This window comes from Ziziphus jujuba, chromosome 9 (assembly GCF_031755915.1).
Source record: "Ziziphus jujuba cultivar Dongzao chromosome 9, ASM3175591v1".
NCBI classification, from domain to species: domain Eukaryota; kingdom Viridiplantae; phylum Streptophyta; class Magnoliopsida; order Rosales; family Rhamnaceae; genus Ziziphus; species Ziziphus jujuba.
Genome location: NC_083387.1, coordinates 28,170,921 through 28,195,856, shown reverse-complemented (window position 1 = coordinate 28,195,856; position 24,936 = coordinate 28,170,921). Strand labels below are relative to the sequence as shown.

At 32.9% G+C, this 24,936-nt stretch overlaps 3 protein-coding genes and 2 long non-coding RNA genes across 19 annotated transcripts in view; 3 read left to right on the top strand and 2 right to left on the bottom strand.

Moving 5' to 3' along the window:
* Positions 1–348: 348 nt before the first annotated feature.
* On the bottom strand, positions 349–8,774 carry LOC107404683 (protoporphyrinogen oxidase, mitochondrial). Of its 4 annotated transcripts, none has more exons than XM_048461851.2 (19): positions 8,660–8,774; positions 8,527–8,566; positions 7,802–7,937; positions 7,601–7,666; positions 7,308–7,358; positions 7,100–7,156; positions 6,882–6,955; positions 6,719–6,755; positions 6,459–6,524; positions 6,140–6,180; positions 5,305–5,437; positions 4,988–5,167; positions 4,510–4,584; positions 4,100–4,223; positions 3,913–4,021; positions 3,700–3,774; positions 3,489–3,595; positions 3,215–3,327; positions 349–432 (listed from the first exon to the last, which is right to left on the bottom strand). In XM_048461851.2, exons 1-19 carry the CDS (start codon positions 8,688–8,690, stop codon positions 364–366), a joined length of 1,584 nt encoding a protein of 527 aa, XP_048317808.2. In that variant the 5' UTR covers positions 8,691–8,774; the 3' UTR covers positions 349–363. The 4 variants fall into 4 exon arrangements, with proteins under 4 accessions (XP_048317808.2, XP_048317813.2, XP_048317815.2 ...); XM_048461856.2 differs by having other exon boundaries at positions 392–427; XM_048461858.2 differs by lacking the exon at positions 349–432 and adding an exon at positions 2,210–2,423.
* The window catches only part of LOC125418351 (protoporphyrinogen oxidase, mitochondrial), a 52,144-nt gene continuing 29,417 nt past the window's right edge, over positions 2,210–24,936 (bottom strand). Inside the window, 1 exon segment of the mRNA XM_060811315.1 lies at positions 2,210–2,418. Coding sequence (XP_060667298.1) covers positions 2,395–2,418 — 24 coding nt within the window. The 3' untranslated portion in view covers positions 2,210–2,394.
* On the top strand, positions 10,573–14,608 carry LOC125418398 (uncharacterized). Its single transcript, XR_007237370.2, has 6 exons — positions 10,573–10,599; positions 10,758–12,662; positions 13,054–13,553; positions 13,630–13,811; positions 14,249–14,377; positions 14,531–14,608. It is a non-coding gene; the product is annotated as an uncharacterized LOC125418398 (long non-coding RNA).
* On the top strand, positions 14,695–17,325 carry LOC125418313 (fatty acid amide hydrolase-like). 12 transcript variants are annotated; one of them, XM_060811320.1, is made up of 6 exons: positions 14,695–14,833; positions 15,289–15,425; positions 15,518–15,593; positions 16,391–16,453; positions 16,737–16,788; positions 17,049–17,325. In XM_060811320.1, exons 2-6 carry the CDS (start codon positions 15,332–15,334, stop codon positions 17,109–17,111), a joined length of 348 nt encoding a protein of 115 aa, XP_060667303.1. In that variant the 5' UTR covers positions 14,695–14,833; positions 15,289–15,331; the 3' UTR covers positions 17,112–17,325. The 12 variants fall into 12 exon arrangements, 6 of the variants coding, with proteins under 6 accessions (XP_060667303.1, XP_060667304.1, XP_060667305.1 ...); XR_009634012.1 differs by having other exon boundaries at positions 14,695–15,425; positions 16,707–16,788; XR_009634017.1 differs by lacking the exon at positions 16,737–16,788 and adding an exon at positions 16,707–16,736 and having other exon boundaries at positions 14,695–15,425; positions 15,518–15,675; positions 16,391–16,448.
* LOC125424047 (uncharacterized) lies at positions 17,726–24,223 on the top strand. The gene is made up of 4 exons (XR_007242825.2): positions 17,726–18,085; positions 19,441–19,536; positions 23,216–23,420; positions 23,735–24,223. It is a non-coding gene; the product is annotated as an uncharacterized LOC125424047 (long non-coding RNA).

Sequence of the window (24,936 nt, the reverse complement as noted above, 5' to 3'; positions counted from 1 at the left end):
TGATACTGGAGATTTTTACATTGATTACGAAGAGGCTGCATTACTCCTAATGAAAGGCGAGCTAATTGAATACAATAAGACACTGGCACTTGTAAATATTATAGACTTGTCTGGTAACTCTTTGTCGGGACAAATTCCTTCAAAAATCACAAATCTCTCAAATCTGCTCTCATTAAATTTGTCAAACAACCTTTTAGATGGAGAGATTCCTATGGAAATAGGTAATATGGGAGAACTAGAGTCCATTGATTTTTCCATGAACAACCTTTCTGGTGAAATCCCTCAAAGTATGTCGAGTTTGAGTTTCTTGAGCTATTTGAATTTGTCATGCAACAACCTCAGTGGAAGGATCCCAACAGGCACTCAACTCCAAAGCTTCGATCCATCAAGCTTTACCGACAACAATCTATGTGGTCCTCCACTCACTCTGAACTGCAGCACAAATGGTGAAGTCACTGTTGTTGAAAAGAACAGAAAAGAAGACGAGCATGAAATGTCATGGTTTTATATTGGCATGGCTGTTGGATTCATTGTAGGTTTTTGGGGAGTTTGTGGTTCCCTTATTTTCAATCGGACATGGAGACATACATATTTTGCATTTCTCGACTGCGTCAAAGACCAGGTCTATGTGGCTTCACTCCTAAAGCTGGGATGGTTCCATGAAACAATAACAAGTTGTTATAATAGTCAATGAAATGGGTCATCTTCTATAAGGTATTGCTTCTAAAATTATATCTCTTTAGAATGTTATTCATTTGCTTAGGTAATTATACTCATAATAATTTCACTCTTTTATTACTTGTTGTCTTGACACTGGGATTAAATGAAATAAATAAAGATATGCAGGGAATAATTGCAATGTTCAAAAATAAAAAATATAATTAGTGGAAGCTATTTTATTACCTTTAATTTCTCTATGATGCATGAACATATGTACCTGTTTAGTGTTTTCCTCATCTTAACACACCTTCACTATCTTAAAATATTTATATATCAAAATAAATAAATAAATATATTTATTGCCTTCTATTTCAAAAGCATCTATTAACATAATATTATACTTAGTTATAGCTAGGAAATAAAGTAATAATAGTTAATTTATTCTTATTAATGTATATGCAAAACTTATATTAACGCATAATTTGTCAAATATCAAATTATAAGAGAAAGTAACATATTGTCCACAGTGGATTGTACATCCTTTGCAGGTCTATATACGTTTCAGATGGAAGGTGTCCCTTGGTCCAATAATGAAGAGTTAGAACACTTGGAGTAAATTTCTGGTATTGTGGAAGTACATTAGTTTCTTTAAAAGCAGTTGAGACTAGCAATTTAGTACCCTTTTTTTCTTTTTTCTTTTTTCTTTTTTGTTCCCTTTTTACTTCTACGTACTTTAAAAGTGTGTTTGAATCAAATTCTGATGTTTGACAAATATTAAGTTTCTGTATGAAGTAAGAAAGTTATGATTTTATAAATGTAAAATATTTACTTCAAATCGAACAGGATAATTGCTAGAAAATTTTTACTATCTTTTCACTTTTTATCCAGTTTAAATTTGTAAAAGTAATTTTGTTTTAATTCCTTACTTCAACTTTAGAACATTAATATGAATTTATAAGTATACATGATACATATATATATATATATATTTGCATGGTAGAAAATTAAAAGGATAAATTAGGGTTATGTATTAGTCTGCATAGAAAAATATTTATTAGGATTCATGTTTAATTGATTAGGGAAGTAAGTTATTTCATTAAATATATAGCATGTGATTAGAGAAGTACATGAGCAAAAAAGCTTATGTGAAAGCAGGGTTTTTATTATGTTTTCTCCATGTACAAGCTTCAATTTGTATAATTTTATAATCTTAATTACATATGAACTTGTTTTTATCTTTGCATTTCGATTTATGTGTATTGAATAAATGATTTATAAATTTCATTAACAGATACCATCTTGTACCCAAAGCAGGGGCGTCGCTAGTACTATTTATAAAAAACTTAGCTTGACAAACTTTTTAAATAAAAGCAAATATAAATTTTACAACAAATCTAGCATTTTGACCTATAAAAAGACACAGATAGTGAACAGAATAAATATAATTCTGACCAAAATGAAGTATCTAAAAGGTGCTGAATAATGTACCACAGGACAGGACTAACAGCCATTTACATTGCACTTATCTTCGTTCTGAAAACTTATAATTGTAGCTAAATAAAAAGGAGATGCATTATATTTATTCTCGGATATATAAGTGTAAAAATAGTTACAATCTATAAAATGTTGTCAAACCTATTAACAATATTCTTCCTTCACATTTTGTTCCTATCACTTTTGCGGTAACATAGCACATAAACCCTTTTTCTTGACTACCTGTGCTCCTCCTCTTTGTTAGGTGGTTTTTCCATTATTTTCCTTCACTACGTAATAAAGTTAAATATCAAAAAAATAAAAATAAAAACAAAGTTAGTAGGGGCCAGCAAAGTTAGATGAACCCAGACAAGGAAGATCTCCATTTCATAGAATTCTAAGAAGGAATTTTATGGATCACTCAAGCCTGTTTTCAAAGTGGAAATTTATTCCAAATAAAAGTGACTTATTGCATGTAATGCAAATCATAGCCATTGAGGATGAAAGCTATGCAATGAGACGATATGGACTGCCGCTTCTCCTATTTTTATTAATAAATTTAAACATATATAGTTTGTTTTTCAATAGTACGTTTTGAGTTTTTCTTCACAATAAAAGTTTTTATGCCTTCAAATATATAGATTTATACACTATCCTAACACAAAATAGTCGACGCTACTTGAACAATAGCCAAATTGGTTGATTCTACAATTCCTTATTTGTTGGATAAACAAATTCCATAAAAGCATTAAGTTTATAAAAGATTTGTTAGTTAGTTCTAATTTTTTCTATTAGCATTAAGCTTCGTATTTTTGCCACCACTTTCAGTAGAGAACAGTTTCTGAATTATTTTCTCTACAATTTTGATTTTTTAGCTTACTCTTCTAGAAAGATGAACATTTTAGATTTTGCTGGTATAAATCTATTCTACATCCCTCCTCAAGTCCAATAAACCAACCAGAATAAATATGCTTTTTTCTTTATAATAATAATAATAATAATAATAATAATAAAAGGAGAGTAACTACGAGACATGATACAAGACAAGTAGGATCACTAGTTATTTCTGCACAAAGGGTACCTCCCCAAGTTTCTTGTCATCTGAAGAAGCTTCCAAATATGAGATTACAAGTTCAGCTGCCTTGCACCCGGATGCTATTGCTTTGCCAACAGACAGTCCACCCCTATGGTTACCTGTTGATACGCCAAACAGGATACTTTTAGCCAAAGTCCTTTGAAATTTTATTATATTCTTAGTTAAATGATCTACCATCCCTTAGATCTAAAGATTTAAAAACTACCACTCATCTCCATTACAAGATTATATCCCATACTTTAAGTTGGCAAGAACATACCTGCATAGAAGAACCCAGGAAGGTTTTTCTCCATTTTCTCGATTGCTGTTATCACTGAATCATAATTATACCCGTACAGAGGAAATGCTTTCTTCCAATAAAAGTGACTGCATTCATATACTTCAAACGATAACTATTCAAATATTCTAGATAAATCGCTTCTAATGTATTTGTTTCCAGTATTAATAGCCAGAAGGGAAAGAGAAAGTACTTCACAAACTTAGGTTCTCCCTCTGCTCCTAATAACTGCCTAAGGTCAGAGATGACAACATGCTTCAACTCATCACTATATCAATAGCAATTAGAAGTAAAGAAATGAGTTGCATAAGACATATAAATACAGAACCTGACAATTTTAATAGGAAAGAGAAAATAACTAATAATAAAAGCTTAATCAAAGCAAAAAGCATTGGAGCTTCCATACGTTGAAGAATTAGCTAGTTCCTTGTTTCGACTTCCCCCAACAAAGGTTGTATAAAGGTACAGGTCATTAGGTGCACGATCCGGAAACATCATGGAGGAAAAGAGAGTACCTGTGCAGCAGAATGAGTAGAGTATATACGTCATATTAAACAAGCTTTTCCATCATACGGGCCATAGCCAAGCATTACCAAGGGTCTTTAAGCCATTATTCTGCTCTTTAGAAGGAACAAGAACTCCAAATCCCTCAAGGGGTCTCTTAACATTCTCCTTCTTGAAGGTGGTGGTTATAACTGATAGTGGCATATAACTCACCTGCAATATGGACAAACAATAAGGCTTCAGGCTTAGTATAAATTGAGAAATTATCCACACACAAGAATCCTTCGTTTGTGAAGTGAATTTTTTAACAACCATACAAGGCTCACTTCCAAAGTTCATAAAGGTAAAAGGACTAAACGAAGGGTGACACCTTATAAAACATTACAATGTAATATGTTCATAGCATTCCAACCATAGACAAAAGGAACATTTATATAGCTTGCAAAAGTCAGTATATAAGAAATGCCATAGATATTCAGATGAAATAAAATAATAGTACCTCAGGAAGAAAATTGAGTGGGAAGGGGTTTCCTCTTTTCGCAATCTTCATTTCTTTGACATTACATAGTGGAGCCTATGGTGGACAAATTCATCCAAATTAATACAAGTTTCCTTCACAATTGTAATCAGTAAATTGAAAATATAGCAAGGATGGTATTTACTATTTACTGAGTTACAAGTGACAAAGGGTATGCACAATGCAATCCAACATATGGAAATGGTACATGTTAGGAAAGATACAATTGTGCGTCCACGAGTTTTCCAAACTTCTGAACAGATTGAAGTGTCCTGGGGCAAACCTGCCCCAAGAGATTACTTCTTTCTTTATATCCTAATTGATTATGGAAGAGAGATAAGATAGTCTAGTTCTTTCTTGTCTCATTTTCTTTTAATGAATTCAAAATCTGTTGAAAGCAGGCATGTTAAGAGATTGATCCATATTATTTAGCAGGTTAACTAGGACTAATCATACTAACCGTCACGATTACAGCATCTACAGATAAAGCTTGTGAGCGGTTGTCATGTTTTGCAGCAAAAGAAACTGACCAGTTTTCCCTTGCAGACTTCCCGTCAGGACAATAAGATAATGATAAAACCTTCGAGTTTAACTTAATCTCATCCACACCAATTTCTTTGCTCAGTGTATCAGTAAGTGTCTGCAGAAGATAGACAGAAAACAAGGATAGCAAAAACAACAAGTAATTAATATCAAACTGGAAAAATATATCCATCTTCAACAAATAAGAGGAGCACATTACATAGTGAGGAACAATGATAACCTAAAACCGGATACCTGCATTCCACCCTTGAAGGAAAATGAACCACGTTGATGCTTTGTTTTTTTCAAGGAACCCTTTTTTTCTCCACTTTTCTCCTTTCTGGCAGATAACTTTGATTGAATTGCCCCAGCAATAACAGAACCGAACCTGAAAGAGTAGATGATTTGGAAATTATCAACTAATGCCAATTATGCCACAACCATCAATGGGCTACACAGAGAACTAGAACCGCTCATTCACCGTTAATTACATCACCACGAATAACAGCAACTGTAGGAGAAAACAAATTTCCTTCCCTATTATAAATATATAAAGTGGTTACAAGCAGGAATTAGTGAGGAACGGAGATAATGAAAGTGGCAGTCCTGTAAGTTTTAAACAAAAGGAAACCTATGAGAAATACCAAATGACTTATTACTTAACGTGAGAAATGTTAAGAGATTTAAGGGGTTCAAACTGCTGAAAATTTATTGAATAAAGACAACTGATAATGCAACAACAAAAGCTTTACAAGAGTTGCTGCCAAGCTTTAACATTTCAGCAACACCAAATATGTTCACAACGCACAACTAGTTCAGATAAATAAAAAGACATTGAAGTTAAATGAAACATAATGTTTCAGTCCTGGTCTTCCAATAAGCTAATACAGGAAATGCTCCTATTTTGTCCATGATATTCTAAACGTAGGAATGGAAAAAGGGTAAATTTTTGGACAGAACAACTGACACTAGCAACACCCTATTCAATGACAATAGAACAACATGCAATCAATTGAGGGACGTAACAATACAATATTTTGTATGTAGAAAAGAAAAGCACAAACATGAAAAGGAAATTTTGGTAACATACCTTTCCTCTAGATTCCATAAATCGGGAAAAGAATAACGCATCTGTTATGGTAACACGTAAAAAATAAAAATAAATTATTGCAGGACATACAAAGATAAAAATTAGCACCAAAGTGCCTTGACACTTCCATAGCTAAAGTAACAGTCTGTCAAAGCGTAATTTAGGTTTTCATTCATCTCAACCTCAACCAGATGAAAAGAAAAGACGAATGCATAAGCATAAGGCACCACTGCCAGTGTCAGTTAACATTGATGAACTGAAAAACAGTTGCTTACAACTAAGTTTAAATTTAACATCCAAAGATTGAAAAATTACTCACAGAGAGAGATTCAGGATCTCCAGCGCTTGTGCCCGCAACGAAAGGGTCAATGAGATAATCAACAACCTTACACATGAAGAATAATATTAATAACAACATGTCAACAGCGATGATAATACAGCCAGAATAAAAGGGCAGGAACTTTGTCATTAACAATTCCAATGATTTTGCCCATATATGTGCATAATCAAGTCATCAGAAACATCCAAAAAATTGGCATGCATATTTATATGGTCAAGCTAATCTGAAGCCGTGCATACCTCTTTCCCAAAATGACGTTGAAAGAACCCACCCACGCTGCATAAAATCAAGTAGAAAGCTAGCATGTTAAGGAAATCAAGTTGTCAACAAATAACAGAAAAAGAAGAACCAAAAGTGCAAAGATTGTAAATTGTGTAGAACTACAAAAATCATGGTTACCACCTTTCTTGACTATGATCAGAAACATCTGAGGAGCTCCTTTTCTTCCACAAAAATGGCTCCAGAATGATCTCAAACTGCAAACACAGATATGAAGTCCATTTGGATAATATTCACAAGGTATAAAAAAATTATAAAACAGAATTAAGAAAACAGCAAAGTATAATGAAAGAACATTGAAAAGTTTAATAGCCATAATGCCCTGAGATATTAAGAAGAACCTTGGATTTTGTGGAAAGAATGTTGCTCTTGATCAACGCAAGCGGGTTTGTTGGTATCTAAAGTGAAAAATTGAAAAAAGCTAGAAGTCACTGTCAGACACAGATAGCAAGGAAATCAAACATAAACACTAGAAACTATTTTATGCGTCTAAATTAATGCTAGAAAATGCAAACTCAATTACTAATATAACAGCAGCTAAAGGATTACCAGCACTGGTGATCCATCTCTTACAATATACCGTTTATTCTGTGAAATTGGCTGTAACAAAAGGGGAAAAAAAAACTAATTAATTCATGGAAGTACTACTAGATAACAAAGACTGGCCTGCATAAACTTGTAAACTAACAAGCAGTGAAAAAACATATTGCTTATAGTTCACCATCTAGCAGTCCGGTTAGAGTGAAATAAGCTAATGATACGATCCCACTCTCTAGCTGATGAGACTCAAGCCACATCTTCAATCTTTCATATTTCAAGATAAAAAAAGAATAAATCCTTACAAATTGCTGTTTTTCTCTGAGCCCAAGATCATCAAGCAGACTTTGGACTTCTATTTCACTCTGAGTCTGGAAAAGGCACAACTTTTAATATCAGCATAGGCACCACTACAATAGTTTGAATATCACAATAAAAGATTCATGGTACCCAGAATGAATTCAACTTGTAGGTCCTTCCACGATTTATTTACTGTCAACATTTACCATTGTATTGGCTCCTTCATCCCAAATTAGACCATCATGAGAAACACTTCTCAGCTTCCCCCCAGTTCTTCCCCCAGCTTCAAACACAGTGACATTCAAACCATGCGATTTCAATTTGTAGGCTGCTGCAAGCCCGCTTAACCACCAAAAACATAAAGTCAGACAAATTTTGGAAATGTAAACACTAACTATCCGAATAACAAAATAAATAATAATGCGAAAAAACAATATTTTTCAATAGCATGACACACTTCAACAATTTCAATCAGAAATTTGACGGGAAACAAACAATTAAGCATGTTATAAGCATATTAACCAGACAACTGCTGGGGTTAACTAAATAGAATCTACAACATTGAATTTGAACACCATAGGAGCAAATTAAGATATGTAAAGTTTCAAATCCTCTAAATACGCAACAGTTTTTTAAAAATATTATTACTTTGGATATATATTTAATATTGGCATTTACCGAGTATATGGGTATTATCAGTCCCTTTTCTTAACACACACACACACAGAGAAGGAAAAAAAAAAAAAAAAAACACACACACACACACACGCAAATAATATCACTTAGAAAAAGCAAAACAGGATAATTTACAAAGTTGATGGAAATCAAACACCGTGTTTGACACACATATAATTCAGAACACTTCTATTATCTACACCCAACACTCAAAAACCCAGCAAAAGCTAAAATGCCCAAAAGTAACCAGCATTACCTAACACCGGCACCAACAACAGCTACTCTTTTAGCAGAACCTGAAAAATGACAAATAAATGAATATATATAGCCGAAGCTCTGTTCCAAAACCAATACTCTTTTTTCGGAGTTTCTGAGAGAAAAAGGATTACTTGGCTGATCTTGTATTTTGGCAGAGCCCATTTTCTGTGTGCTTTTGGCTTGCTGTGCTCTCTGAGTCAATCTTCTGCAAATTCTGCGACTATTTTTTCATTGTTTTTTTTTTTTTTTTTTGGTCCGCAAAACTAACTAGCAGAAGGAAAAAAAAAAGACCGGACCAGGTAAATTCGATTGGGCTTGGGCCTTCATTTTGCTAACAAAACTTACTATGATAGCTTTGGTACACACCCGTACTGAGCAACTTTATACACCCATCTTATTTTTTCATTTTATTTTCGTCCAATTATTTTTAGGTCTGTTATAATTAGTGAATATATTTTTTATAACATTAATCATATTTTTATCTAAAAGAAGGGAAAAGAAACGATTGTATGTCAGATGTTATTAGAGAGACTGAAAAATATATCTATTACTTAGAAGATAAAAGCTATCATATATTTATTTTAGTGGTGACAAATAATAAAATTTATTAAAAAATGTTATTTAAGTATAAAAATTTTCTTATTTTATTTTTATTTATTTATTTATTTTTTGTCTCCAATGGAAAATAAGATTTAGGTATGATTTTTTTTTTTTTGGTTACTTTTTGAGTAAAATTATGAAGCTTTTTTATTTTTTAAGCAGCACATTTATCAAGAGGAACATTGTTCCACATTTTTTCTAAAATCAACATTTTACATTCTTCAGTCCAATAACCCTCCCAAAAAAAAAAAAAAAAAAGAAAAAAAATCCACTAAAAACACTTTAGTGAAAGCCTATGCAGCAGGTGGTTGAAGATGTCAAAATGATCTGACGATTGAGGATTTACATTGGGATTAATATTACCAGCTTTTAGAAAAAGTTTGTCACTGATTTTCTAGCTATCAAAGAGTCAAAAGTAAAGAGTAAAGAAAAGCAATCCACTTTCCATGCAGCTTCCATACAATTTTTACCGGTATTAATTTATAAACAAAAAGTTACATAAGAAGTTCAGATCATTTTTTAACTTCTTCTGGCTTCCATAAAAAAGTTATCCTTTTCTTGCAGCTTAAAAAAGCTTAGAAGGATACATTACAACACATACAATAAGATTTGCTCTTAATCCTATAACTCTTTTAATAAAATTTCTTAATTATTTTTATCCAATATATATATATATATATATATATATTGTGGATTTTGAACTTCATAGTTTCAAATAACGTATTCAAATAAAAATATTTAAAATATTTCTTAGATGTTTCTTCTAAATTATTTTTATACTTTTTTTGGAGATTAAGAACATCAAAATTTCATATAAAGTGTTAAAATTGATTTTTTGAACAAATATAATAATATGAACTCTCACAATTAATTTTATACTGGTTTTTAAAATATTTTAAAATTTCTAAAATTTCATGAAATGTTATACTAAATTATTTTTCTAAACAAATATTATTTACCACTGGAATCTATACACTATTTAGGAATTAAATGGTTATTTAATATAATTCACATTTTCAAATTAAGGCTTTATAATGAAAAAACAATACAAAATAATATACAACGAATTAATGACTGCCCTACCAATAGTAATCTCACTAGTGCTGATCACCAATAGCAACAAACAGCAAAATATCTATACATCGGGAACAGCCTTTGTAGTCCCCCACTCACCCAAAATTGTAGTACAGATGTTGAAACCCCCATTGCGGAGAAGAAAACTGGAAATGAAGATGACAATGGAATTATGCCAAGTTTGTAGTTAGGCATGGGAGTTGGATTTGTGGCTGAGTCTTGGGGAGTTTGTGGTGCACTTTTCTTCAATAGAACATGGAGGCATAAATATTTTCTGCTGCTTGACGACATGAAAGACTAAATCTATGTTGCTTATGTCCTAACAGCGAGATGGTTCACTACAAAGTTAAGAGGCTGCCATCGAAATCAATGAACGGCATGCATACTTTTCATCAAGGTATTGCTTCTAAATTTATGTCTCTAATTAATTATAATTAATTTCTTCTTGTTAAGGTTTATGCAAAATTTATTTTAACGCGTCATTTGCCAAATATCAAATTAATTATAAAAGAAAAGTAATATATTTTGGGACAATGGATTATATTTTCTTTGCAGATGGAAGGTGTCCCTTGGTCTATCACTGAAGATGTAGAAAAACAATTGCTTAACCTTCCATTGATTAAGAATGAATATACATACACAAAGATTGGGCACTGCAGTGAGTTGCCCGAATATTACAACTAGTTACAAGAATCAAGGAATTACAGCTAATTACAAAAAATATTACAACTAACTACATGAATTTAAAATATAAAGAAAATCAAATCTTATCTTGTGTAATTAATATGCTAATAGGACAGACAGAGCATTTGATTGAGACCACCGATTAAATAGTTCTAGTTTCCTCTGTTTTTTAGTTTTGATTTTATTTTGAAAGTGTAGTTTGGATCAAATACAGGTGTTTGGCAAATTATGAAGTAAGTAAACTCTATGTTTATAAATGTAAGGCAGTTGCTTCTGGCGTTTGAGCTCCACAGGTACTAGAAAGTTTTTAATTCCATACTTCTTATTTTTGGTCGTTTTTAAATTTGTAAAAGTAACTCTGGTCTAGTTCTTTACTTCAACTTTAGTTTCATGTGGCAGTAAGAAAGGTATAATATAATATCAATCAATTAAATTTCTCATGTAGCAGTGGCATGATAATGCTAAATTGATCGTTGATTTGAATTTTCGCTTATATATAGTTTGCGTAGATGAATATTACATATCAGAATTCACGTTCTGTAAGTATATAGACTTATCAAGTAATTATTTTGGTGCGTACCATGTGATAAGGGAACTACATACGCCTTAGATGGAAGGTGTCCCTTGGTCTATTACTGAAGAGACAGAGCACTTGTACCAGCTTATTTTCTCTGTTTCTACTTTTGATTTTTTTTTTTTTTTTTTATTATAGTTTGTATATCAAAATGTATATAGTAGCTTCCATCGTTTTGTAGTAAAAGTATATTATGTATCATAACGTATGCTACACTTTTAACTATAATATGTTTAAAATTATGTATTTTGATGTGCAATAGTGCAAAGTAGTGTATAATTTTTTGTTTGAGTGAAAAGTAACATTATTCGACTTTTATAATAGGGTTGCTCCTTCTATTTTGTATTTTTTGCCCAAATGCATATAATTTTTTAAAAGTTGCAGTATCACTTTAACATATTTTTATTTTTATTTCACTTTAGCCCACTTTTATAGTTAAATCATTAGTCAACTTATATATTGGACTCGAATACATATTATTGTTTCAGTACCAAAAGTCTATAATATATTACACCCTAAGCCTAAGGTAGCTCCGTTACTGGTTACAATATTATTCGATCTTCTTTCGGTTCATTGATTAATATTCTTTAATCATTGCACTTACACAACAACAACCTTCGTGGATAATTCTCTTTGTCTTTACAAAATTGTAGTTAATTAATGTTTACTGTAGACCTTGGTGAGAACAATTTTAGAGGAAGCATACTTGCTTGGGTGTGGAGGAGGCTTTTAAAAATGAGGAACCTTAGACTTCATTTCAATAAGTTCCATGGTCATTCATATTCTTGATCAACTATGTGCTCTCACTACTTCTTTTCAAATTTTGGACCTTGCAAGTAACAACTTGCATGCTATATACCAATTTGTTTCAACAATTTCTCTGCTATGGTTGTAAAGAGACTGTCAGATAGTTACTCTACCAATTATAATAAAGTTCTGAACGTCAGCATTGGGTTCTATGAAGAAGATGTGTTAGAAGTCGTGATGAAAGGTCAAGTGGTTGAATTCAAACAAAGCAGAGCCTTCTTCTTGCATGTTAACTGTTTGGACATTCAACTGAATTGCATCTTAGCTATTTGATTATTTGCACTGTTTTGTTTTGGTGGTGGTGATGCTGACATAGATGAGGAAGAAGAGGTTAATGGCGCCACTGGAAGAAGTTGACTTGCCAGCAGTCAAATATGAGGACGAAGAGTTTCGAGGTAACTTTCAAATCTATTCATACATTGCTGATTTGCTGTCAGATTTGGGTGTGTTTGAATTTTTTTTTTTTTTTTTTTTTTTTTTTTTTTTTTGGGTTCTGAAACATATGAGTGTTTATGTGGTGGGTGTGATTGGGAGCTTAAAGCTATACTGGACATGAATTGGTTATGAATATTGGAGCTCCACATTTGACTAGGTGCCTGTTGAAGTTATTTGTTTGGATTATTGAAACCCCTTGATTGCCCCTTTGCTTATATCTTTCTTAAGGAACCAGAACAAGTTTGATGAGGTCTGTTGTACTCGTGTATATATATATATATATATATAATTTTGAAAACTGTCTAGCCAATTCTGACTACATAAAATGGCTGTCTGTTTTACAATTTGCAGTTGCTGAATAACACTGAAATACCAGAAGCACCCATGTTTAAACCTGAATTTTCTCCCCAAGGTTTTCTTCACTGCGCTCACTTTTCTTTTGATGTCTCTTTCTGCTACAATGTATGAGAGAGATGTGGGAATGTTAATTTGGCTTTTATTTGTTAGAAACGAAGAAATTTGAATCGACAATGTGCATAGAGACTGTGGCTGGGGCAGAAATGTCAAACTGAAAACCAAACATGCTAACCAATATCTTATATTCTGGTTTGAGAAGTAGTGTAATAGATCATCAATAAAAATGATAGCTTGAGTGTGGCATGAATTAGAACCCAAACCTGGTGTTGTCATGCTTGATGAAGAAGGGAAACCTGAAGAGAGAGTTGAGTTAGCTTCGAAATCCCTTCCACAATATGATCCTGCTAGCTGTTGGAATGGGGATTCAACCCCATCTTTTCAAAATAAGTGATCATGCATATGCTTATCGCTCTGGGCGTGCAACACCAAGCATAGTAAGTTTATGTTTTCCACACAATTTAATTTGTTCGTGTGACAGCTAATATGAAAAATATATTTTGTTTCTCGTAGACAATGGAACTACTGCAGCTCAAAGATAAAAGCAATTGCGAAAAACTCAAGCAGATAACACAAGAACAAAGATAAGACAAAGGACACACAAGAAAGCTATACTGGTTCAGTTCGCATGGTGAGAACCTACATCCAGTTCTCATGATGCCATCAAATCCACTATGAAGAACTACCTCTACAAGGTGAGTTTACTGATTACAAAGACACAGACCCTCTGCTCTCATCTCTCTCCCTCTTCCAGCACAAAACCACTCAAGCAAACTGGTTTTTCATGGAAAACCAGAGAGAATGCAGAAAACCTCTCTTCTTTGTGTTTTCTCACTACCTGATTTCTTCCCCATTAAGCTATAGAGCTGTATGTAACTCATGGAATACAACTCCGACAAATAAATACTTGGCCACATGTCATTTACTTATCGGAACAGTGATTTCTTCAGAAGAACTTTTAACCACACTATATATCTTCTAACTTAACTTATGGACCAGATATAAGAGTCTGGTTGTAACTGAATTGCAAAATATATACGTTGCAGGGAACAGAATTAATCTCACTTACAAAAGGAGTTTGGTAGTAAGTACGAAGTTTAATTTGGTTGTAACTAAATTGCAAATTATGTAGGTTACAGATCATGTAGTCTCAGTTATAAACGAGTTAAGCAGTAAGCAACCCCACAACCTTTGTTGATTTCTTTTGATGCTGAGGAAGTCAGGAAGCAAGCTACGGTTTCGACAAGGAGGTTTGAAGAAGGTATTTTAAAGTTATGACCATGTTTTGGTAGATTACACCATGTGTATTTGTATTTAAGTTTAAAAAGGTCATGTCTCTATTAATGTTGATGGTGCTGGAAGTAGATGCAGACTTGAACAATACCCATGACACCTATTAATTTTGATACCGTAGGGAACCCATTATCTATCTTGCATGGGATTTTTGTGGCAATCAAAGACGATAATGACTGCTATCCCCATCGTATGACAGGTGTGGTAACCTTACCATGCTCTTTACGATATTCTTTTTAAATATTAACCAACTTAGTTATTTTTCCATGATGTCAGGTGCGACAACATGGATGCATGGCGTCTGCTTTGTCATGGAGAATGCAGTTTGTGTCTCCAGATTGCATAGATGTGGTGTCATTTTCGTAGGGAAGGCAAATATGCATGAACTAGGCATGGGAAGGGCTGGAAACAATCCAAACTATGGGTAAGATTTTCTTTCTTAATTATCACATATAATATTTGATTAGTAAAAGATTCTTGGAATGCTGGAGTTGGTAACTTTGAAATAACTTAATGATCAGGCAAAGCATACTCAGAGTTAATAGGGGTGAAAATTCGGAAGTGTAACCTTTCTAGGACTTGAAAGGGCCCAAAGTAATTATTATTAATATAACGAAGATTCTGGGGCTTATTATTTTCCCAGGGATAAATGAACAATACAGAGAGGTCATTGATCTTGTGACATGCCTACCTGCTATTTTGGAATTCACTTCTAAAGATCTTTTTACTTTTTCTTCATTAACTTTGTCTTGTTTGCTGATATGATCCAATATGCTTTTGCACCATGGGTTTCTTTTTCGGAGATAAATCCAATTCATATTGATTTACATCTGTGACATAATGTGCTATACTATCTGACTCCAATCTTTATGTACCAAGTTTAATTGTATAATTGTTGGGCGAAGAACAAGAAGAAATCCTCATGCACCAGAAAGGTATACAGGGATCTTCCTCAGCCTCAGCGGCAATTTTAGCTTCTGGAATATGCCCTGCAGCACTTGGAACAGACGGTAGAGGTTGTGAAAAACTAATATGAAAGGGTTACACTATTATTTCTTCTATATTTAAATTTAGTATTAATTGTGCTTTTTCTATTGTGAATGAGCAGGTTCAGTGCGTATACCTTCTTCCCTTTGTGGGGAAGTGGGCTTGAAAGCAACATTTGGATGCACTGATATGGAAGGGTAGACTCTTTCACTATTAGTTTAAAGATCAAAATCCACTAGTTCCTTTTCGGATGCATTGTTTTGCAACTGGAACATGATGGTATAATAGGAACAAGATACTCTCCTCCAGACTCAGATATTTCTATATGGCTTTTCTTTTTTTTTCTTTCTTTCTTTTTTTTTTTTTTTTTTTTTTTTTGGGTAATTGGAGTTGTTCTGTGCAGAATCACTAAATTGATCTTTATATATCAGGATTTAGTAAGTCAAAATGGATCATTCGTTTTTATTCAGTACAATATACATAAAGAAACTTTCAATTATTTGCGTGACAAGCCTTTTATTGGCCTTTCAGCTATGGTAAACAGAAAGATGCATGCAATGGGTATTATTTTGGTAGTCACTTCGGTTTTATTGTCCGATGCCAGCTAGCCATGCACTCTAGTGTTTATAATGAATTTTACATTAATAAACAGAACAACTATTAATAATTTTATGTCAAGTAGAAAACCTATATTTGGGACATCATCTTTAGAACCTATATTTTGGTAAATCAAAATGCTTACTATCAAAAATCTGGTTGAGTTTGGGATATATCATGTTTAACTGCTACTTTGTGCTCACCCTTAGAAGGCTAGAATCCTTGCAACATGGCCTCCAAATATGAAGAGTTCAGAAAGTTCTTGGTGATTAAATTGAATATTTTATTGTGTTCATATTTGTGTTTATGCATATATATATATATATATGATCCTGTAGCAAGATTTAAGCAAAGCCTGAGTTTTTTGATTTATTGTGATCTTTTTTTTCTTTCACAGGTTATTCTGTTCTGGGACTCTGGAAATTATTGGAACAATTGCATCGACAGTGGAGGATGTAATGTTAGTGCAAGAAAATCTTGCTTGTAACTGTTTGTCCATTATTTTGAGTTGCATTTGATTCCAGTTTCTAATCAGGATGGTTTTATATATATTTTTTATTTGTCTTTGAGATTCTAATCAAGTAGTTTTTGATCCATCATCCTTGTAGCAGGCTTTCCTTTACTTTGAGTTGCAGAGTTTCTCATTAGATGGTTTTCCAATAGTTACCTTTTATTTTTGAGTATGTTCTGATAGTCACTTTTTTATTTTTCAGAGACTTCTGATTGAACTTGTAATTTATCAGGTACTCGGCAATCCTGGACTCCTCTCTTGCAGATATAATTAGTTTGAAGCCAGTATTTTTCGAAAACCTTATTATTAAGTACTTACCAACTTGAAGAAAGATAATTGCATTTACAGAATATAATAAGTAACTCTCCGATATTGTGATTTAGGATTTAATGACTATATAATGTTGATAATTATCCTCATTTAAATCTAGTCGTGCATGAGAATAGATTTATCTGGAATTTTGGCCAGCTTTTGCTCCATAATAATTAATTAATTTGTCTCTTCTCACCCACATGCCAAAGTAATCATTGTTCACTTTTTGTAGGGCCCACCTTGTGCTCCAAATTTATCTTTGACAATCCAAATATTTTGGGATCCATGCGACTAGGGAAGTATTCAGCAGTAATAGCCCCTTCTTAGGGTAGTAGATTAGACTCAAATTTGTCTTCTATATCAATTGACATGTTTAAAATTATATAAGCATAAACTTACATTCTCATTCTCCTGCAGTCGTTTAATGATGTATATTCAACTGATATTTCTGAAAAATGTGAGGATGCTCTTAATCTGTTGTCAAAAACCCATGGTTGTGAGCAGGTCTTGTTATTATCACATTCTTCATATATTGTCAATCCATCATTGTTTATAATTAAAAAAGTAAAAACTAAATGTTTTAACAAGAGATTCAATATGCTTATGCTAAGCTGAGACAGCGTGTTCGTTGAATCCAGATTGTGTAGATGGGAATGTTCATTGAATCCATCGTGTTCCCGACAAATAATTACTGTATACATATATATACATGTATGCAGTCCGTCTATGGTGCGGACGGTTTTCATGCGGACCACAGTATTGGTGACAGTTTTTCATAGTATTGGTGACGATTTTCTAAGAAACCGTCGTTAATACTATAAAAAACCGTCACTAATACTGCGGTCCTCATGCGGACCTTTCTCATCATAGAATTTCCATATATGTATATATGTATGTATGTAAATATATTTGTGTATGTACATGAATATATATATGTTTGTCTGTCTATTTTTTTGGTTGCTGGAAAGGTTCAAGATTGGCATATAATACTCTAATTAGCATGGCACTTTTTCAATCATTTACTGCAGCGAACTATGTTGCTGCCCTGTGTCTTAGGTGAGGCAAAATATTAAATAAAAAAATAATCCATGTATATTTGGTATATATCTAAGTTACGTGCTAGAAAGTCAGAATACCTTTTTGGAAAAATACTCGCATGACATGCTGACCACACAAGCAATTGAAATTGGATGGAGCCGGGTTAAGCTGCGTTTGGATGTGTACTAGATTCTAAAGCTTGTCCAAAAAGGTGCTGAGCCTGTTAAAACGGTGTGTTAAATTCCATGGTGATGGAAAACACGAATGCCATTATTATTTATATAACTGCCAAACAAGAGTGTTAGTTAAATTTCCATCCTGAAGCAGAAGCCAAATTGAATTATAATTTGAATAACTGTGAATCCAAGTAAAGTGTACATTTCAATTCAGAAAACACTAATTTGGTTCTCAGAGAAACTAAACAACAGTACGTTGGCATTCTTCGATAAGTAGATAATAGAATGTACCGTGTGAATCCATCCTCGTGTGCTTCTAGAAACTTCCTAAAACCCATGTATTATATGTGAGCCCCACCTTATTCTAACTTCTGCCATTCTTACTCTCTCAGTGAGAGCGCATTACAAACCTATAATTTAATCTCTCCTAGAAGCACTAGGCTTGACATAATTAATTGTAAATATATGTGCATCATTTTTCTAAATTTCATATTTGCTCTGGCATGTAGGAGCATCTATAGCTCTTAAACTAGATGCTCAAGTTTTTGACTGATTTAATCCAAGACTTCTAGCAACTCAAACTTCAATACAATGTAAGATTTGTCTTCATTCAGTATTTCTCAATTCCAGTTCCACATGATAAAATCTGAAAATGAAAATTTCCAAAAGATATGTCTTTTTTCATGTACATATATTCCCGAGTGAAATGCTGAGCTTTTCGCCCTACTTCAATAGGGTGGAATTAAACTTTTGGCATCCTTGCGTAATCGACCTCTGTGGGGTTTAAGGATATGCTTTTTCTCTCCCTTTGATTTATAACAGAATAACATCACCCAAAATACCATCTAGTGCGATTAAAGATGAGGAAACAGATTTGTAGCTTACATGTCCGACTGTTTACGTCCTGTTAACCTGCTGTCTTCCAAAATGCATAATCATGAAAGTGTGCTTGTAAGCCAAATGATTCTTTTAAACTATTAATGTTTTCTGATGCATTCCAATCTTTTGTTTCGGGTTACCTTATGCGGTTTGTCCTTGCTGCAAATCTTATTGGACTTCCTGCTATAACTGTGCCTGTGAATGATACACATTTTTCTCCTATAAAAAAGACTGCTTTTTTGTAACAGATAATTTGATGTCACTCTTTCCATAAACCAGTTCAGTTAAGGGTGGCTCCACCTTCATTACTAATTGAGCAAGCTGCTCTTCTTCTATGCTATGTATATGTGATTTATGGCCTGCGTTTATGTATAGCTTAATATATATATATATTACATTTTTAAGGGTTAATATTCCACAATGAAATAATCAAAAACTGAGTCAATGACCACAGAAATAAACTTAATGTCCTATACCATGCTTACATTTGACTGTTTAACTGATTCTCTGCACACTGTGTATAATGTTCAGGTGGGAAATGACAACCAAGGGCTTCCAATAGGAATGCAACTGATTGGCAGTCCATGGCCAGATGCATCAATTTTACGTTTGGCTTCTGCAGTAGAGGTATCAACTCTCTTTCTCTCTATCTCTTTAAGCTTCGAGTAAACGAAGGAACAACTTTGCTTTTCAGCATCATGATGCTCGTCCTCATGCACTGTTTTCTGGAACTAACTCCAAGAAGAGGCCTGTATCATATTTTGATGATTTAAATGCCTGACTTTGCCGGCGGTTCATTTCATGTTTGCGAGAAATACAAATTATATGATATGATAATTAGTAATTATATGATATGATACTTTGATTATTATAGGATATGATAAATTATAGCGACCAAGGTCGCAGCTGGGCTGGCATTAGCCATGCCTCCTTTCCATCTCCACCCAGGTTCGCTCGGGGTTGTGGGATTATTCGCGGAAAAAAAAAAAAAAAAAGGATATGATAAATTATAGAAATATAAATTTCTGCCGTATAACTTTAGGACTCAAATTCTTCATAGACGTATGAGTTCCCATGAAGTCATTAATTAGAATCTCATGCGCAGTAGACTTTGGCGTTTATAGATGAAAAAGTTTTAAGTTCCTTTTCTATTTTTGGCTCTAAATTTAAACTTTCTGTTGGTTAAATGTTCAAAATAAGTGTATTCGATCAAATTCAAATGTTTGCCAATTAGATATATATATATATATATATGTTTCTCCGTGAATTAGGGTAGTATTTTTGTAAATTTAATTGTTTCAAGTTAAAAAAAAATGTGTGAAAGGAAACGGATTTAGTTCTTAACATATTTCAACACTTAGTTTATGAATTTGAATATATTGCGCTATATATTTCTTCATGTGGCTGATTATTAAACAAACATAGATCACAAATCCTATAGTTTTGTTTCAATATTACTACCTAAATTGCATATAAATGTTACATTTTATAGCTATAGATAGAATATATATTTGAAGAGTGATGTTTCCTTTCGTTTGTTTCAATTACACGTACGGACACCAATATCGATTTATACTCGGTAGGAAGTGCTAGTATGCTAAATTAATATCACAGAAAATGACAGATCTTTTTAAATGATAAATCTCTCAATAAAGATGGAGTGTACATAATATATTACTATAGAGGGGATGCTGCATAATATATTATTATATACTAATTATGGATACTTAAAATAATAGATATAATTAAATATAACATCTTAGTTTATTTATTTGTACTTTTAACATTATTCATTGGCTATGGAATGAAGCGGTTGTTGAAGGTGTCAAATTAGAAGAAAAAGAATAATAAATAAATAAAATAAATAAATAAATAAAACTGATGGGTTGGGTGCGGCCCATATACCTTTAAATGGCTCTTGAGACACATATGAATCAAAACTAGGGGAATTTGACCCAATATCCCTTTCGGGATGAGCTTAATGATATTTGCCCCTTCATTTGCTATTATTTTTTTTCTACCCTTCAATGATATTTGCCCCTTCATTTGCTATTATTTTTTTTCTACCCTTCAATATCTATTTTAACCTTAAAACAATAAAAAATAACTTGGATATCCTTTTATGTTTTAAACAAACAAAGAACAAAAATCTACTTTTTAGATATAGAAAACAAAGTACATGAAGTAACTGTTTTTACAAGAATACACAAAAATACAAAAAAACAAAACTTGTCGTGGAAGAGCCAAAGGAAGCTTCATCTCAGTACCCAAAAAAAAAATACAAAGAAAAAACAAAAAAACAAAACTTCATCTCATCTTAGCATCCTTGAACAGCTATCTTCGATGCAATTGTTTTAATATTTTTGTTTATTTGTTGCCGTGGACCGGTGTGGATTTATTTTTGTGTTAATTTTTTGCCTTGCCGTGACCGGTGTAGATTTGTTTTTGTGTTTATTTGTTGCCTTACCGTGGACCCGTGTGGGTTTTTTTTTTTTTTTTGTGTTTATTTGTTGCCTTACCGTTAAATACTTACAAATTTAGTACAATGTGAGACATTGAAACTTTTTATTTGTGTTTAGAACCGGTTAAAAATGTGGAATTTTTGAAGTTTATTTGAAATTTAGGTTTTTGAATGGAAGTGATTATAACCTAGGTTTTAGGATAGATTTATATTAGGTATCAGTAGGAAATGAAGAGAGGGAAAAAAGGGGACAGGTTTGGCCTTAAACGGTGGCTGGAGGTGGGAGAAATAACCCGGTCAAGAATCGGATCGGGACTGATTCAGGCGGGTTTGGGTCAACCCGGATAAAGGTTGAAGATGGAGCGAACGACATGTCGTCTGGGATGAACAACACCCAGACGACATCCCAGACGACATGTCATTTTTAATTTTTTTTTTTTTAGGGTTCCATCAACATCCCTGAGCATGGAAAATAAATAAAGGATGAAGGCAAGGAAATCAATGAATTTGATGAAGAATAATGTTAGTTTGTAATAATGTTAATTTGTAATAAAAAAACATAATATATGTATATATATATATATGTGTATATATTTGTTACAACTTAGGGATATAAGGATTTTTACCCTGATCGAAGTTTAAATCCTAAAGCTAAAGGTGTTATCTCACTAGTGCATGATACTCAAACTCTATCTAGAAAACTGCTTTTGTGGGTTGAAAAGAAGAATTTTCATAAAAATGTACTAGACCCTTAAGAAACTAATTATTTTTCTTTTTTGATTTGTATACAGATAAATCCTTGACCCCAAACTAATTATACAGATAAAATAAATATAAAGTGAATGATTTGTATAGCATATAAAGGTGTCGATAGGTCTGAGCTTTTATAACCAAATCATGTTAAACACAAGCAGTATGGGAAAGAGATGTAGCTACATTAGTTGACATACTCATATCAAAGTGGTGGACATGTTGCAGTCCAACTTAACCTATATGTTCAGATTATAGTCTGCAACTTTCTGTGCACATTTTTTAGACATATATTGTATGTTAAGAAATAATTAAATATAACATGAATATGATATGTATATATACAGTCTAAAGGCTGCTTTTGATTGGCTTATAACAATCTGTCTATTGCGTAGCTTCTATGTAGTCTTCCACCTCTATACTTCACTTTCTTGTTTTTCTATTTTGGGTGAATTGACTACTTCTTCTCTAGTCATTTCAATATTTCACTTTATCTGCTTCTACATGTAGCATCATAATTGGCCACAATTGTGGGTTGCTCTATTAAAACCCCATTTTAGACTATAGCTGCATTAGAAATCTTAGTTGCTTTTCAGACTTTCTTTTTCTTTTAAGTTTTTTCTTCTTCCTTTTTGCTAGGGTAATTTATTACTAAAAATCAATACTTGGAGATAAGAGAAAAATACTTTATGATTAATTAGAATTGAAGTTGAGAATTCCAGAGTTAGTACTTTTTAATTGTTAGTACTTTCTAAAGGTATAGATATATATATATATATATATAGAGAGAGAGAGAGAGAGAAGATTGGTGCATAAAATTTTAGGTACATGGTTAGCTAAAAGCAAACACGCAAACACTTTATCCCCAAAAAAGAAAAAAAAATTAAAGAAGAAGAAGAAGATAGAAAGATTCAGAAGTCAACACACTGCTATATAGTAAATGTTCAGTAAATGTTTTGTAGATGGCATACACAATATCCTTAGGAAGAGAGCATATGAAATTGAGGATTGCGGATATTTATATATGTATACATAATTGACAATGTGGTTAAAGGTAGATAAAAATTTATTAATGTTGTCAATGTACATTTGTAGGTTGTACTTTATAATGGCACCAAAGAAGAACTTGCGAGGTCAACCGAAGAAGGGAGATAAGAAGGTGGAAAGCAAGAGACGCGGTGGTAGCACATCAGCACCCGACTCTAAGCATCGACGAACTACTAGGTAGAAATCCAAAGCAGAGACAGAAAGCACCAAACTTCGAGGGCACGTTCCACTTTCCTCTCCCCCATCTGAGATGGTAAGTTTTATAGTCATTTATGTTTTTTTGTGTGGTAAATGATAAGACATCTGTCAGTATTTATTCATAAATGTGAAAACTCGAGAAAAACTTCATCCGATAGCCATCGGTAATTGCTGATAGGCCATCGGGATTTTTTTTAGTTCATTGTAGGTTGATTACTGATGGTTTCATCGGTAATTACCACTAGTGCAAAAATGTGAACCCATATGTCTTAAGATTTAGTTGGAAATTATTATTATCAAGTTAGGGTGGAAAAATAGGGTATGATTAAATCGTTGACGTCAGTTCCATTTATGTAATTCATTTTGCAGCCCATCAACACTCCAAAGGAACAGATCTTTCAGGATGCCAATATATTTAAAGTTAGGGCACATTCATTCGGGAATCCAATAGAAGTGAACAAAGTAATTACAAGTGTCCCCACAAGTGAGCAGCTAGAAAAGTATAGACAAACATGTTTTGGACACTTACTTGACATGAAGAACCTCAGAACCTCAGGTTCTCTGGTCAGCTAGTGCATCACCTGCTTTGCAAACGAGTTGTGTCCATCAATCCAAAAGTACTGGAGTTTAACCTCAGCGGATCTGGAATGCGGTTTACAAAGTGGGAATTCGCACTCATTAGTGGCTTAAAGTTTTGTAGGTACCCTTCCATGTATGATATGCAAATTTCCAAAGGAAAGGAGCTGGTCACGAGGTTGCTAGATGACAGGAATGACTTGAAACCCCCCGAACTGGAATGAATATTCAAGGGTACACATTTTGTGGATGATTGGGATGCTGTAAGAATTGCAGAAAAATATGCTAAAATGATGTCCGCAGATACATTCTATGGATTTCCTAAAAGCAAGACAAATAACATAAGATATAATTAAAAGTAACACAAGAAACATTTCCATGTCAAGTAACACCTTCAAACTTATAAACATGTCAAATTCAAATAACAGTGAAAAAAATCCATCAATGGCATGGAAAATGCTATAAATGTTGGAAGCCATATACAAATGAGTATAATGAAGGAAAAAACACTCACAAATAAAGGAATGGAAACATAGATGTTATTGGTAGCACTGCAAACAAATTGAGAAAGATAGTCAGTCATAAACAACTAATATGCTGAGAAAATCATATAGATCATACATCATACAAGTGGTCCCGGACATGTGTGATTCAAGCAAGAAATGAAGAAGAGATCATTTCTTAAACAAATTCTATAAAAATATGGTATAAATAAGACTGATCCAAGTAAAAAGTACCAAATGATGAAAATTATCAGTGTGATGCACAACTAAATTCTGTTTGAAAAGGAAAACAAAAGGCAATAATAAATGTCTAATCTATTTACAAATAAAATAAAATAACTTGAAAAAAAAATTAAGAAGGATGAAGAAGAAGAAGAAGAAACAAGGCTATAAGTCGGACTTCAAAAAGGTTAACAAAACTGAATTAAAGTTAAAGATGTTTGTTGGATCTTCATTCAATCCGACTTTAAAGCATGTCTATCAAAAATAAAA

Excerpts from the sequence above, each read along its gene's own strand:
- LOC107404683 (XM_048461851.2), bottom strand. The coding sequence starts at position 8,690 with ATGGGCTCTGCCAAAATACAAGATCAGCCAA. Across the intron at positions 6,956-7,099 it reads TTCTTTCCACAAAATCCAAG|TTTGAGATCATTCTGGAGCC; the intron begins GTTCTTCTTAAT and ends CTGTGTTTGCAG. Across the intron at positions 6,756-6,881 it reads TCTGATCATAGTCAAGAAAG|CGTGGGTGGGTTCTTTCAAC; the intron begins GTGGTAACCATG and ends GATTTTATGCAG.
- LOC125418313 (XM_060811320.1), top strand. The coding sequence starts at position 15,332 with ATGCACCAGAAAGGTATACAGGGATCTTCCTCAGCCTCAGCGGCAATT. Across the intron at positions 15,426-15,517 it reads ACTTGGAACAGACGGTAGAG|GTTCAGTGCGTATACCTTCT; the intron begins GTTGTGAAAAAC and ends GTGAATGAGCAG. Across the intron at positions 16,789-17,048 it reads ATATAATTAGTTTGAAGCCA|GGCCCACCTTGTGCTCCAAA; the intron begins GTATTTTTCGAA and ends CACTTTTTGTAG.